The sequence below is a fragment of the Salvelinus namaycush genome, chromosome 12 (assembly GCF_016432855.1).
Source record: "Salvelinus namaycush isolate Seneca chromosome 12, SaNama_1.0, whole genome shotgun sequence".
Classification (NCBI taxonomy): domain Eukaryota; kingdom Metazoa; phylum Chordata; class Actinopteri; order Salmoniformes; family Salmonidae; genus Salvelinus; species Salvelinus namaycush.
In genome coordinates this window covers 51,058,949-51,071,374 of record NC_052318.1, presented here as the reverse complement: position 1 = coordinate 51,071,374, position 12,426 = coordinate 51,058,949, and the positions used below count along the sequence as shown (strand labels likewise).

The window sequence follows — 12,426 nt, the reverse complement described above, 5'->3', positions numbered from 1 at the left end:
AAAACAAAGCGTGAATTAAAAGTACGTATCTCAGAGCATCGTAGCACCATTAGGTGCAAAAACTTGACCTACCCAGTTGCGGCCCACTTTTTGGAGGCAGGCCACTCGATTTCATCTTTGCGTTATATTGGCATCGAACATGTCACCCTCCCTAGGAGAGGGGGTGACCTTGATAATTTATTGTTAAGACGAGAGGCTGCTTGGATATTTAACTTAAAGACCCTTGCTCCCTTCGGTCTTAACGTGGACTTTGATCTGAAGCCATTCTTGTGATTGTTGTGACTTTGCCATTGTGGTTGTTTGTAGGCTTGTGTGGTCTTTAGTGTGTCTATGATCGTATGCTATCCATTTGTATTAATTGTATGTTGCTCATTCTATGCCGTTTTAATATGAGTAATTAACCAATGATATTAGGCCACTGTTGGCCATGATTACAGACACCTGTGTGTCTTGACACTATATATAAACGAGTCATCCCGCAGTGTCTGTGATTGTACCCTGATGAAGACAGCTTGCCTGTCGAAACGTTGGTAATTAAATATTTTTGCATCTGAGCTCCTAGAGTGTGCAGCTCTCCTTTATTTTCTAGTTTTCTACTCCGCTAGCCAGCACCTCGCCTACATAGGTGTGCGTTTCTTTTTTCTTCTAGTATGTACAGTGTACACACACACACAATATAGTGGCAAGAAAAAGTTTGTGAACCCTTTGGAAATACCTGATAGTCATTTACAACATTAACAATGTCTACATTGTATTTCTCATAAATGTTACGTTATTTTAAATGGACACACTTTTTTTGCTTTTCTTTAAAAAAACAAGGACATTTCTAACGTCAACAGTGAAGAGGCTGTTGACGTTAGTGTTGGTGTTTTGCGGGTACTGTTTAATGAAGCTGCCAGTTGAGGACTTGTGAGGCATCTGTTTCTCAAACTAGACACTAATGTACTTGTCCTCTTCACCGATCCTCCACCAAATTTCGCAGTGGGTGCGAGACACTGTGGCTCGTAGGCCTCTCACCCAATGTGACATTTGGTGGAGGATCGGTGATGATCTGAGGTTGCCTTCAGCAAGGCTGCAATTGGGCAGTTTTATCTTTGCTTCCTTCTGCTCTGCCAATGTTCCCCAACTCTGAGGATTGTTTTTTCCAGCAGGACAATGCTCCATGCCACACAGCCAGGTCAATCAAGGTGTGGATGGAGGACCAACAGATCAAGACCCTGTCATGGCCAGCCCAATCCCCAGACCTGAACCCCAATGAAAACCTCTGGAATGTGATCAAGAGGAAGATGGATGGTCACAAGCCATCAAACAAAGCCGAGCTGCTTGAATTTTTGCACCAGGAGTGGCATAAAGTCACCCAACATCAATGTGAGACTGGTGGAGAGCATGCCAAGACGCATGGAAGGTGTGATTGAAAAATCAGGGTTATTCCACCAAATATTGATTTCTGAACTCTTCCTAAGTTAAAACATTAGTATTGTGTTGTTTAAAAATGAATATGAACTTAATTTATTTGCATTATTCGAGGTCTGACAACACTGCATCTATTTTGTTATTTTGACCAGTTGTCATTTTCTGCAAATAAATGCTCTAAATGACAATATTTTGATTTGGAATTTGGGAGAAAAGTTGTCAGAAGTTTATAGAATAAAACAAAAATGTTCATTTTACACAAACACATACCTATAAATAGTAAAACTAGAGAAATGGATCATTTTGCAGTGGTCTCTTAATTTTTTCCAGAGCTGTATGTGTGTGTGTGTGTGTGTGTGTGTTTGAGAGAGACTCGCCTCGATACACCAGGTTTCACACAGGATCTTCTCATGCTGGGCAGAGGCATGACCCTGGCTCAGAGAGCGGGATGCCCTGAAAGAGAGAAGGAGAGAGGGAGATATCATTCCAATTCATGCTTTCATCTTTTTCACAGAATATAGCATGTTACACAAATGGCAACCTATATTTCTACTGGGGTCGTTCCAAGCCATATCACCCACCATCTCAGATTGTTCTGAAATAGTTTCTGTAGTTAGAAACAGATAAGATTAGCATTCCTGCAACAACATTTCTGAGAATCTAAGCTAATTGGTTCCATCCAAATTGCCCATTTTAAATTTATAGGATTCATATAATGTATTGTTTAGTCAACCTAAGTAATGCATTCTCGGGGAATTTTATATAGATTTTTTTATCCTGTTAAGAGAAATCTGTCATTGAAGTTATTAGGTTTAATTCCCATCCTACACCCTGATATTACCAGGTTCTGACCTCTAGATGGTGCTGTTCCCCCTCAATGTTAACGGGATAGTTTACTCAAATTACAAAACAACATATTGGTTTCCTTAGTCTATGGACAAGGTATGACAGCAACCCAAGCTTTGGTTTTGTTTTCTTGGCCACTGTTTCAAATGCTAACATTTTAGCACTTGTGGCACAAATCCAATACAAGTCAATGGTATATATTAGCATTTCCCGCTTCATATCCAAATCATCTACAAGTAGCATAATTTAGTTGCCTTACCGAAGAGCTCATTGACTATCAATGTGGCACCATCATAGGATTCCACCTTTCCAACAAGTCAGTTCCTCAAATTTCTGCCCTGCTAGAGCTGCCCTGGTCAACTGTTAGTGCTGTTTTGCGAAGTGGAAATGTCAAGGAGCAACAACGGCTCAGCCGTGAAGTGTTAGGCCACACAAGCTCACAGAACGGGACCGCTGAGTGCTGAAGCGTGTAGCTCATAAAAATCGTCTATATAATATTCTGTCCTCGGTTGCAATACTCCTTACAGAGTTCCAAACTTCCTCTGAAAGCAACGTCAGCACAAGAACTGTTCGTCGGGAGCTTCGTGAAATAGGTTTCCATGGCCGAGCAGCCGTACACAAGACTAAGATCACCATGCGCAATGACAAGTGTAGACTGGAGTGGTGTAAAGCTCGCCGACATTGGACTCGGGAGCAGCGGAAACACGTTCTATGGAATCATGCTTCACCATCTGGCAGTGCGAATCTGGGTTTGGCAGATGCCAGGAGAATGCTACCTGCCCCAATACATAGTGCCAACTGTAAAGTTCGGTGGAGGAATAATGGTCTGGGGCTGTTTCTCATGGTTTGGGCTTGGCCCCTTAATTCCAGTGAAAGAAAATCTTAACGCCACAGAATACAATTAATGACATTCTAGACCTTTCTGTGCTTCTAACTTTGTGGCAACAGTTTGGGGAAGGCGCTTTCCTGTTTCAGAATGACAATGCCCCCGTGCACAAGAGAGGTCCATACAGAAAATGTGGTTTGTCGAGATCGGCATGGAAGAACTTGACTGGCCTACATAGAGCGTTCACATCAACCCCATCGAACACCTTTGGAATGAATTGGAACACTGACTGGGCCAGGCCTAATCGCCCAACATCAGTGCCCGACCTCACTAATGCTCTTGTGGCTGAATAGAAGCAAGTCCTCGCAATAATGTTCCAACATCTAGTGGAAAGCCTTCCCAGAAGAGTGGAGGCTGTTACAGCAGCAAAGGAGGGACCAACTCCATATTAATGGTCATGATTTTGGAATGAGATGTTTGACAAACTTTTGGTCATGTAGTGTACCTTGTTAACTTCTTGTGGCTGCAGGGGCAGCATTGAGTAGCTTGGATGAAAGGTGCACAGAGGTGCCCAGAGTAAACGGCCTGCTCCTCAGTCATAGTTGCTAATATATGCATATTATTATTAGTATTGGATAGAAAACACTGAAGTTTCTAAAACTGTTTGAAATATGTCTGTGAGTATAACAGAACTCATATGGCAGGCAAAAACCTGAGAAAAAATCCAAACAGGAAGTGGAAATTATTAGGCTGGTTGATTTTCAACCAAGATCCCATTGAAATCACAGCGAGATATGAATGAGTTTGCACTTCCTACGGCTTCCAGTAGATGTAAACAGTCTGTAGAACGTTGTCTGATGCCTCTACTGTGAAGGGGGGCCGAATGAGAGGGGAATTAGTCAGGTCTGCCATGACCTGACCATTCTTTGACCATGCGCGTTCACATGAGAGGGAGCTCTGTTCCATCGCTCATCTGAAGTCAATGTAATTCTCCGGTTGGAACGTTATTCAAGATTTATGTTAACAACATTCTAAAGATTGATTCAATACATCGTTTGACATGTTTCTACTGAACTTTTGGACATTTCGTCAGCTTTTAGGGAACGCGCTTCGTGACTTTGGAATTGTTTACCAAATGCGCTAACCAAAGTAGCTAATTGGACATAAATAACGGACATTATCGAAAAAATCAAGCATTTATTGTGGACCTGGGATTCCTGGGAGTGCATTCTGATGAAGATCATCAAAGATAAGGGAATATTTATCATGTAATTTCTGGTTTCTGTTGACTCCAACATGGCGGCTAATTTGACTATTGTTCTGAGCGCCGTCTCAGATTATTGCATGGTTTGCTTTTTCCGTAAAGTTTTTTTGAAATCTGATACAGCGGTTGCATTAAGGAGAGGTATATCTATAATTCCATGTGTATAACTTGTATTATCATCTACATTTATGATGAGTATTTCTGTTGAAACGATGTGACTATGCAAAATCACTGGATGTTTTTGGAACTAGTGAACGTAACATGCCAATGTAAACTCAGATTTTTTTATATAAATATGAACTTTATCAAACAAAACATACATGTATTGTGTAACATGAAGTCCTATGAGTGTCATCTGATGAAGATCAAAGGTTAGTTATTCATTTTCTCTATTTGTGCTTTTTGTGACTCCTATCTTTGGCTGGAAAAATGACTGTGTTTGTCTGTGATTTGGCGGTGACCTAACAATCGTTTGTGGTGCTTTTGCTGAAAATCCTATTTGAAATCGGACACTTGTGGGATTAACAACAAGATTACCTTTAAAATTGTATAAGACACATGTATGTTTGAGGAATTTTAATTATGAGATTTCTGTTGTTTGAATTTGGCGCCCTGCACTTTCACTGGCTGTTATATCATATCGATCCCGTTACCGGGATTGCAGCCATAAGTTAATAGACTGCTTACAGGCAGGCGCATCAATTTAACTAGGCAAGTCAGTTAAGAACAAATTCTTATTTTCAATGACGGCCTAGGAACAGTGGGTTAACTGCCTTGTTCAGGGGTAGAACAACAGATATTTACCTTGTCAGCTCGGGGATTCAATCTTGCAACCTTTCGGTTACTAGTCCAACGCTCTAACCACTAGGCTACTTGCCACTCCCAGTCTTCAAACCCTAACTCAACAACAATTTAAAAAAATTGGCTACTAAAATCATTCAAATTCTAATTAAAAGGCAAATGCAGTTTAGGACCATGTGGACTGCTCAGAGCTGGCGGGAAGGGTCTTTGCCTGGCTGGCTGGCTTTGGGACTAGCACATCGACACAGCTGCAGTGAACATCAGGATTTTTCTCTTAAAACAGTGGAGAGGTAGAAGACAGCTCTAATAGAAAACATGGCTAGGTAACTGCTATTTGACCTGACATGAAACTAGGACTTTTAATACTGGGGAGGGATTAAAAAAACAATTTCACCTAATCGCAGGAATAGCACCATTTGGTGTTCAGAATCTGATAATATCAGCATGTAGGATGGGACATAAACCTACATTTCAATGACGCCTAGTTACTTTACCCTGCCTTCATGAACATATCTACCTCAATTACCTCATACCCCTGCACATTGATCTGGTACTGGTACTCCCTGTTTATAGCTCCACATTGATCTGGTACTCCTTGTATATAGCTCCATTATTGTGCATTTTATTCCTCGAGGTATTATTTTTATTTCTTTATTTTTTTACTCTGCATAGTTTGGAAGGGCTCATAAGCAAACATTTCATGGTAAAGTCTACACCCATTGAAATTCGGGCACATGTGACAAATAAAATGTGATGACTAATTTCTCTGAACAGAAAAATAAATTCACTGAGAATACATTACATAGGATTACATAGGATGAAGAAACAATACTCTTGAGCCACAGCTCCATACTACATGTCAGACACAGAGAAGTGATACTACATACTCGTTGTTGGGGTGGGATTGGCGATGGTGTGGTGGGATTCCTCGTCTAACTCATTGTTAGAAAAAAAGTTGTCCAAATCGGATGTTAGGTACTATATTATATATGATTCCTTTAAATTAAAAACGGACAATTTGGAAGCACTTAAACAGCTTAAAGGAAAATTCCACCCCAAAACTATATTTTGGTATTTGTTTCATTTGTCAATTGTTGATGTAGTCCCAAAACATTTTGCATGTCAGCAATCAAGATCGATAACTTTCAAAATACCGAAACACAGCTGGTTTGATGCTGCAGATCTTGATGGCTGACATGCAAAACATTTTGGGACTAATGAAACAAATACCAAAATATCGTTTTGGGGTGGAATTTTCCGTTAAATTTCTCAGAGATCCAATTATATTTCAAAAAAATAATGATGCAGGAATGCTAATCTCGTTTGTTTCTAACAACAAATTATTTCAGCGCAATCTGAGATGGTGGGTGTGGAAATCCTCTTTCTTGTGCTTTTTGAAGTGGAGCGACCCATTGGGTAAGAGTGGACCAGAGAGCAGCGATGACATCACAAAAGCAAAGAACACCAGACAACATACAGATTCTAATACAGCATTTCTACAAATAAAACATGGTTTAGTAAGGATCAGTATTACCTGGACAGGACAACAACCATAGCGTACAGGTCAATGGCACTGTCTGCCACTCTCTTCAGCACAAACTGCTCATCTGCAATGGAGAGGAGAAATAACATTAGAATACAAACCATATAATATTGGCCATTAAACACTACCCAGCTAGCACATAACGTTCTGAGAACCATATGTTTCTTAGAGCTTGGTCAGAGCGTGTTGTCCTATGGTTATTTTACATACAAACATACAACCTTCCCACAACGTTCTGGGTACGGTGCAGGATACCCGGCAAGCAGCATAACGTTTTCTACAGGTTTACTCCCGGTTCTATTTAAAAAGGCATGTTCTCAGAGCATTCAGAGAATGTTAAGAAAACGTTCTTCTGTGAGAATTTCAGTACTTCTGCATAACGTTTTGTGAGGGCATTTTGAAGTTAAACCTCACTAATGCTTGTGTACTGAAATATCTGTCTTTGAGCCTAGGCGTTGGGCTTGAGATTGTCAAAGAAAATAACTCATAAGATGGAGGAGCGTGTCTGCGCAGTAATAAGAGGCCTGCTCTAACTGTTCTGTGTGTGTAGAATGACCCCATGATATCTGGGTGCTTACCCAAGAGCTGACAGAAACTAACTCATATAAAGATAGAACAGTGTGTGTGTGTGTGTGTGTGTGTGTGTGTAGAATGACCCCATGATATCTGGGTGCTTACCCAAGAGCTGACAAACTACCTCATATAAAGATAGAACAGTGTGTGTGTGTGTGTGTGTGTGTGTGTGTAGAATGACCCCATGATATCTGGGTGCTTACCCAAGAGCTGACAGAAACTAACTAGTTCCTCTTCGCTTAACTGAAGACAGAGCAGTGTTAAATTAAAAAAGTGTTAAATTCTGCACACCAGTGATAGAACTATTGTTCTGTTTGGAGCCTGTTTCTGGGCGAAAGATTCAAAGTGTGTGTGTGACCAGTACGGCCATACATAATCTGGGTCGACAGTCAAAGGCACTTGCTTGCCCAGCTTGGGGGAACCGTTGAGCTACTGTTAGAGGTAGTATGTCTGGGGTGACTTCCTGTCATTCTGGCCATATTGTCCTCACTCAGTTGTGACAGACTGAGGCAACCTTTTCACCCAGTTGTCTCCCTTCACACACACACACACACAGGGTCACGAGTTTTGCAGATGCTTGCATTGGGTAGCTTGACTATATAAATGATCCTGTACTCTTTGTACAAGAGGCTCTCACTCCATTTCACCTGCGTGGGTGGCGCGACCAGCCTCCTTATTATAATACGTTTTTTATAAAAGTAATACCTTGATTGATTATTGATTTTGCCTCTCCTCATTAGTTAAAGGTAGAATTTCCACCACCGTTTTCTGCAGGTTTCCTCATGGTTCATTTAAAAAACTCAACTTCTCAGAACATTCAGAAAACGTTCCATCACAAACACAAGAAAACATTAGTAACGCTCAAATAACGTTCTAAGAATTATTAAAAAAACATACATTCCATTCTGAGCGTCAACAAAACCTTTCTATATTCTCTCACTTGTTATGGGGTCTGTTTGAATAGACAAAAATGTACAGCTTTGTATCAGTAAAAAAAAAAAAAAAAAAAAAACTTGCTACCTTCATCCTGGTTCTCATAACCTCCCAGCAACCTACAAAGTGATGTTCCCAGAACAGTGGAAAATGTTCACTTCCGTTCTCAGAGCTTTTAAAAAACATTTAGTTTTACTAGTCAGGAAATGCATGGCTTCGTTCCCAGAACCAATGGGAAAACAAAAACCTACGTTCCCACAACTTTAAAGGATCCAAATGTGCTAGTTGGGCATCCTTAAAAATCAGGTTCACACATTTAGTTCTTCTTATGTACTGTAGGTTGACAGTGTATTATAAATACTCACGGAGGATGTTCTTGCCGTGTTTGAGCAGCATATCCTCGACAGTGACTCCAAAGTGCTCGATAGCTTTAACAGCCTGGAAGAAATACGGACGTCAATCAACTGGGAGTCTTAGACGTACAGTGACATTATGGCATGGATGGATTACATACAGCCACGGAGGTCAATGCAAGCTTTGAATCTCTCTCACCAGATCTCCACTGTGAGAGAGCTCCGGATGGACTGATCCCTGTAGAGAGAGGCCAGTGCTCAGACCTGCCCTCCTGGATAACAAGAAAGAGACAGATGGTTAGGGAGTGTGTTGTAGGGCTGTCAGAGTAAAATAAAAGAATTGGTCGACCAAGAGTCTTCGACCAATCGATTGGTTGACATTTTTAAACATGTATTTTCCCATATATTGACACATCCTATGTGTTTGAATCAAATCAACTATATTCACTGAGCTCGTCTGATGCTTTAAGCACACGGTTTGATTAAATAATTAAGACACACAAATGACTAGAGGGAGTCCGACCAGCAATTGATTTGATTGTGCCGGGCCGGGCTCAGACTTGCTGTGCTAAAAAGAAAAAGACAGCGAGTGACTGACTAGCACCCGTTGTCGCTCTCTCCTCCCTGCTGTAGCGACCGCCACAGAACATCAAAGTGTTCATCGCGCTGTCCGTGTTGCGGGAGCTAAAACATAATTACAGCCATTTCTGACCTAAAAGTTGTTTTCGAAATCCCTCATTTGTTAAGGAAAAACATTCCCTATTCCCTTAACCCTTGCTCTCTTTACGTGGCACATGTACGCATCGCATGCAAGTAACCCAGAACCTGTTCGCAAGGGACTAGTATTAGAGAACGTTGGTTGTGTAATTATTACTCCAGAATGTCCGTTATACCAGACGATGATTCGGATGGGATTCGTGTTTTTTTCCCCAGACTGCCCCATGTAATTCTTATTTTTTTCCCAATAAACTGACAGTTATGACGGAAGCCTGGAGGTTTTTACTCTAGGCGTGAAGATAAAGTATTTCAACATGTCCAGGTGATTAGGTCACACTGAGAACTCCAGCTTTCGTCCCAACTTTCTAAACCATCTCTCCTTTAAATGTCGCCATAATATTTGAATTGAGGAAGTGTGATCATAAATCATTAGGATATTTTAGCGAGCCGCAGTACGTCCTAAATACCCCCCCAGCCTTAAGATGTGAGCTAAACAGTGCAATTGCCCTTTAAATGCATTTTAAGGCTATGGATGAGAAAGTAACTTATCATTTCCAAGTGTTTAGGTCAGTTGTATGCTGCTTTGCCATCTATTAAGCAAGGGTTGCATTAAATAGGCTCAATATTTCTTACTGCTGCATTTGGTAATATTCAACTGAAAAGCACAAAACAAGCAAAAGCATTCACTGTAAAAGTTGATCAACTCTATATGAATGGCCTACGTGTAGCCTGTGCACGGCGCTTAGTTCAATTTATCCAATCAGTTGTTGTTTTCTTGTGAAAACCGCAAGCAAACACCTGTCAAACGCGGGCATTTCTCTCAAACCACGGGGATGTCGATTCGCATGGGACTAGTGTTATCAGAGGACCTTGGAGTTCGCCTTACAAATGTAGGTTATTCTGGTTGGAAATGTTACTCTCCATAGGCGAGACCAAAAAAGAAATGACAGTTCAAAAGATCTCGGTCCGTGCTTACCGAGGTGTAGCCTACAGTTTTGCCTGAAAATTATTTGATGAACGCCCATCTGTGATAAGCCTACCGTTTGTAAAACACCAAAAAGCAACATCCAGACAGGACCAAAAAAAGATGTACGCTCGTGCTTACTAGGTTGTAGCTGACCATGTCGGCCCACAATGTAATTTTATGAACGCCCATCCATGTGGTAGGCCCACCGTTTGTAACAGGCCATTGAGTTGGCTTTATAAGTCCCAATTCCTGTGACTAATCAAGTTGGCTCTTTAAGCACTGAATTTCAGCTCCCCAACTTTGTCAGGAGTTATCCCGAGCCTATGTGCAATGTATTTACACTGCGGGAAATGCAGAAGTATTTTCATTTTTGTTATGATCAGCTTGTCAAAAAAAAAATGACAGATACAAACTTGAAACCATCGATCATGACAATGGGGTGAAACTCCTGGACAACAGTTCTGATTATTACCGCAAAGACTAAAAACAGTTGCATTCGTTCGTGAATTAAATTTCCAAAATCTAACGGTTTATTTATTGTTTAAGCTAATTATTCAAGGCAATTCAATTATTATTTATTCAAAAAAACTAAAAAGCTCGATTGCATTTCAAATCATGAATGACATGAACAAATTAATGATTGATCGATACAGTAGCCTATAGAAGTATTGAAATTTTGGCGCAAGTATTAAGACTAAACAGGATGTGCTCTTAGGCCTACAGCTGGTTATACAAGGCTGCTTACTAAGCCTCCTAATGATAATGACATTACTTTTTATACAAATAATAACAACAACAATAAAAAGGAGAGTTGTTATTACTATAAATATGTTTTATATTCCAACAATTTAGAACAGTGTAAACAGTAAATAAATTATAAATAATACCAGAGGCTGTTCTAAAAAAAGGTGTAGCCTTTATTACAGTAAAGTAAAGATTAAAACAGCCGAATTTGTTTACTTGACATGTTGTGCTAGGCTTGGTGCTCATCAGTAGGCTATTAAAGAAACACTCAAACAGGCAACAGAAGCAGGATCTGTCTTATTTATGTAGATATATATATTGATGATTTATAAAGCCAGGCACATTAACAGTTAGACTGTTGATTATAGATGTAATTATGTTGGGGTCTCCCCTCTCCTCACTTTTCTTAGGCAATAAGTCAAGGGCTGTCTTCTCATCTCCTCATTCTGCTGCCACCTCCGCCGCATTGTTCTCAACACACCAATATGCTGGTTAACTTTGTTATTATGCACAAAGCAACAAGGTCTAGGAAAAGGCGCCAATTCAACAGCGCTCTGATGTGTTTCAGAACCGCGGACAGCGACCACTATCCAACGTGGGAGAAAGCGCATTTGTTTTAAAATATAATTTTTATTAGTGTTACACCATCGTTTTTATGTAATATATCCATATACAATTTCAGTAGCACGTCTTGGACTGAGCCATCCCCACGGCCTCCACAATGGATCAGTCCACTCAGCGCAAATCAGAGGGGTGTCTTGTACAACATGATATTTTTTTTGTATTTGTTTTTTTGCTACTGCTCGACTAAAGAAATCTCGGTCGACCAAACTATCGACTAGTCGACTAAATGGGGTCAGCCCTAGTGTGTTGACAAGTGGGCTTCTTAAACAGCGTGTTACACACTGACCTCTTGGCCCTCTTGGTCATCTCTCCAGCCAGCAGCCCAGCGTTGCCCAGAGGGTTCTTCAGAGCCTGCTGTAGAGACTTCAGGTGCTTCCCTGCATCCTGGAAACAACAGGAAGATCAATACCATTCACTCTCCATATCTCACACCGACATAGAAAACCCCATTGGAATATAATTACTACAAAAGGAACATATATTGGGTAGACTCAATATGGCCTCCGGCCCACCCATCATGAGACAGTGACTTGAATGGGGATTGCCGTTCATGTAATTCTATTTCCATTTCAAAAACAAAGACAGTATGATCGTTCAGACAAAATAGATGACATGTAGTGTACCTGGAATCCGTTGAGAGCCACAAACAGTCTGAGAATGTCGTTGGTTCCCTCAAAGATCCTGAAGATTCTAAGATCCCTCATCACCCTCTCCACACCAGAGCCCTGCATACAGACCACAGGAAACAGCCATAAGATGTCAGTCTTCAAAGGCACCACTCCTAGTCACTCACAGTAAGCACACACACCCGGCATAAAACAA

The 12,426-nt window shown here is 40.8% G+C and overlaps 1 protein-coding gene across 1 annotated transcript in view; it reads right to left on the bottom strand.

Annotated features, from left to right (window-relative positions):
* Positions 1-12,426, bottom strand: part of acadvl (acyl-CoA dehydrogenase very long chain) — a 31,710-nt gene that overhangs the window by 2,706 nt on the left and 16,578 nt on the right. Inside the window, exons 14-19 of the mRNA XM_039006010.1 lie at positions 12,228-12,329; positions 11,891-11,988; positions 8,752-8,824; positions 8,565-8,637; positions 6,685-6,757; positions 1,791-1,866 (exon numbers count right to left, since the gene is read on the bottom strand). Of these exons, the coding sequence (XP_038861938.1) occupies positions 1,791-1,866; positions 6,685-6,757; positions 8,565-8,637; positions 8,752-8,824; positions 11,891-11,988; positions 12,228-12,329 (495 nt within the window). The remainder of the gene's footprint in view (positions 1-1,790; positions 1,867-6,684; positions 6,758-8,564; positions 8,638-8,751; positions 8,825-11,890; positions 11,989-12,227; positions 12,330-12,426) is intronic.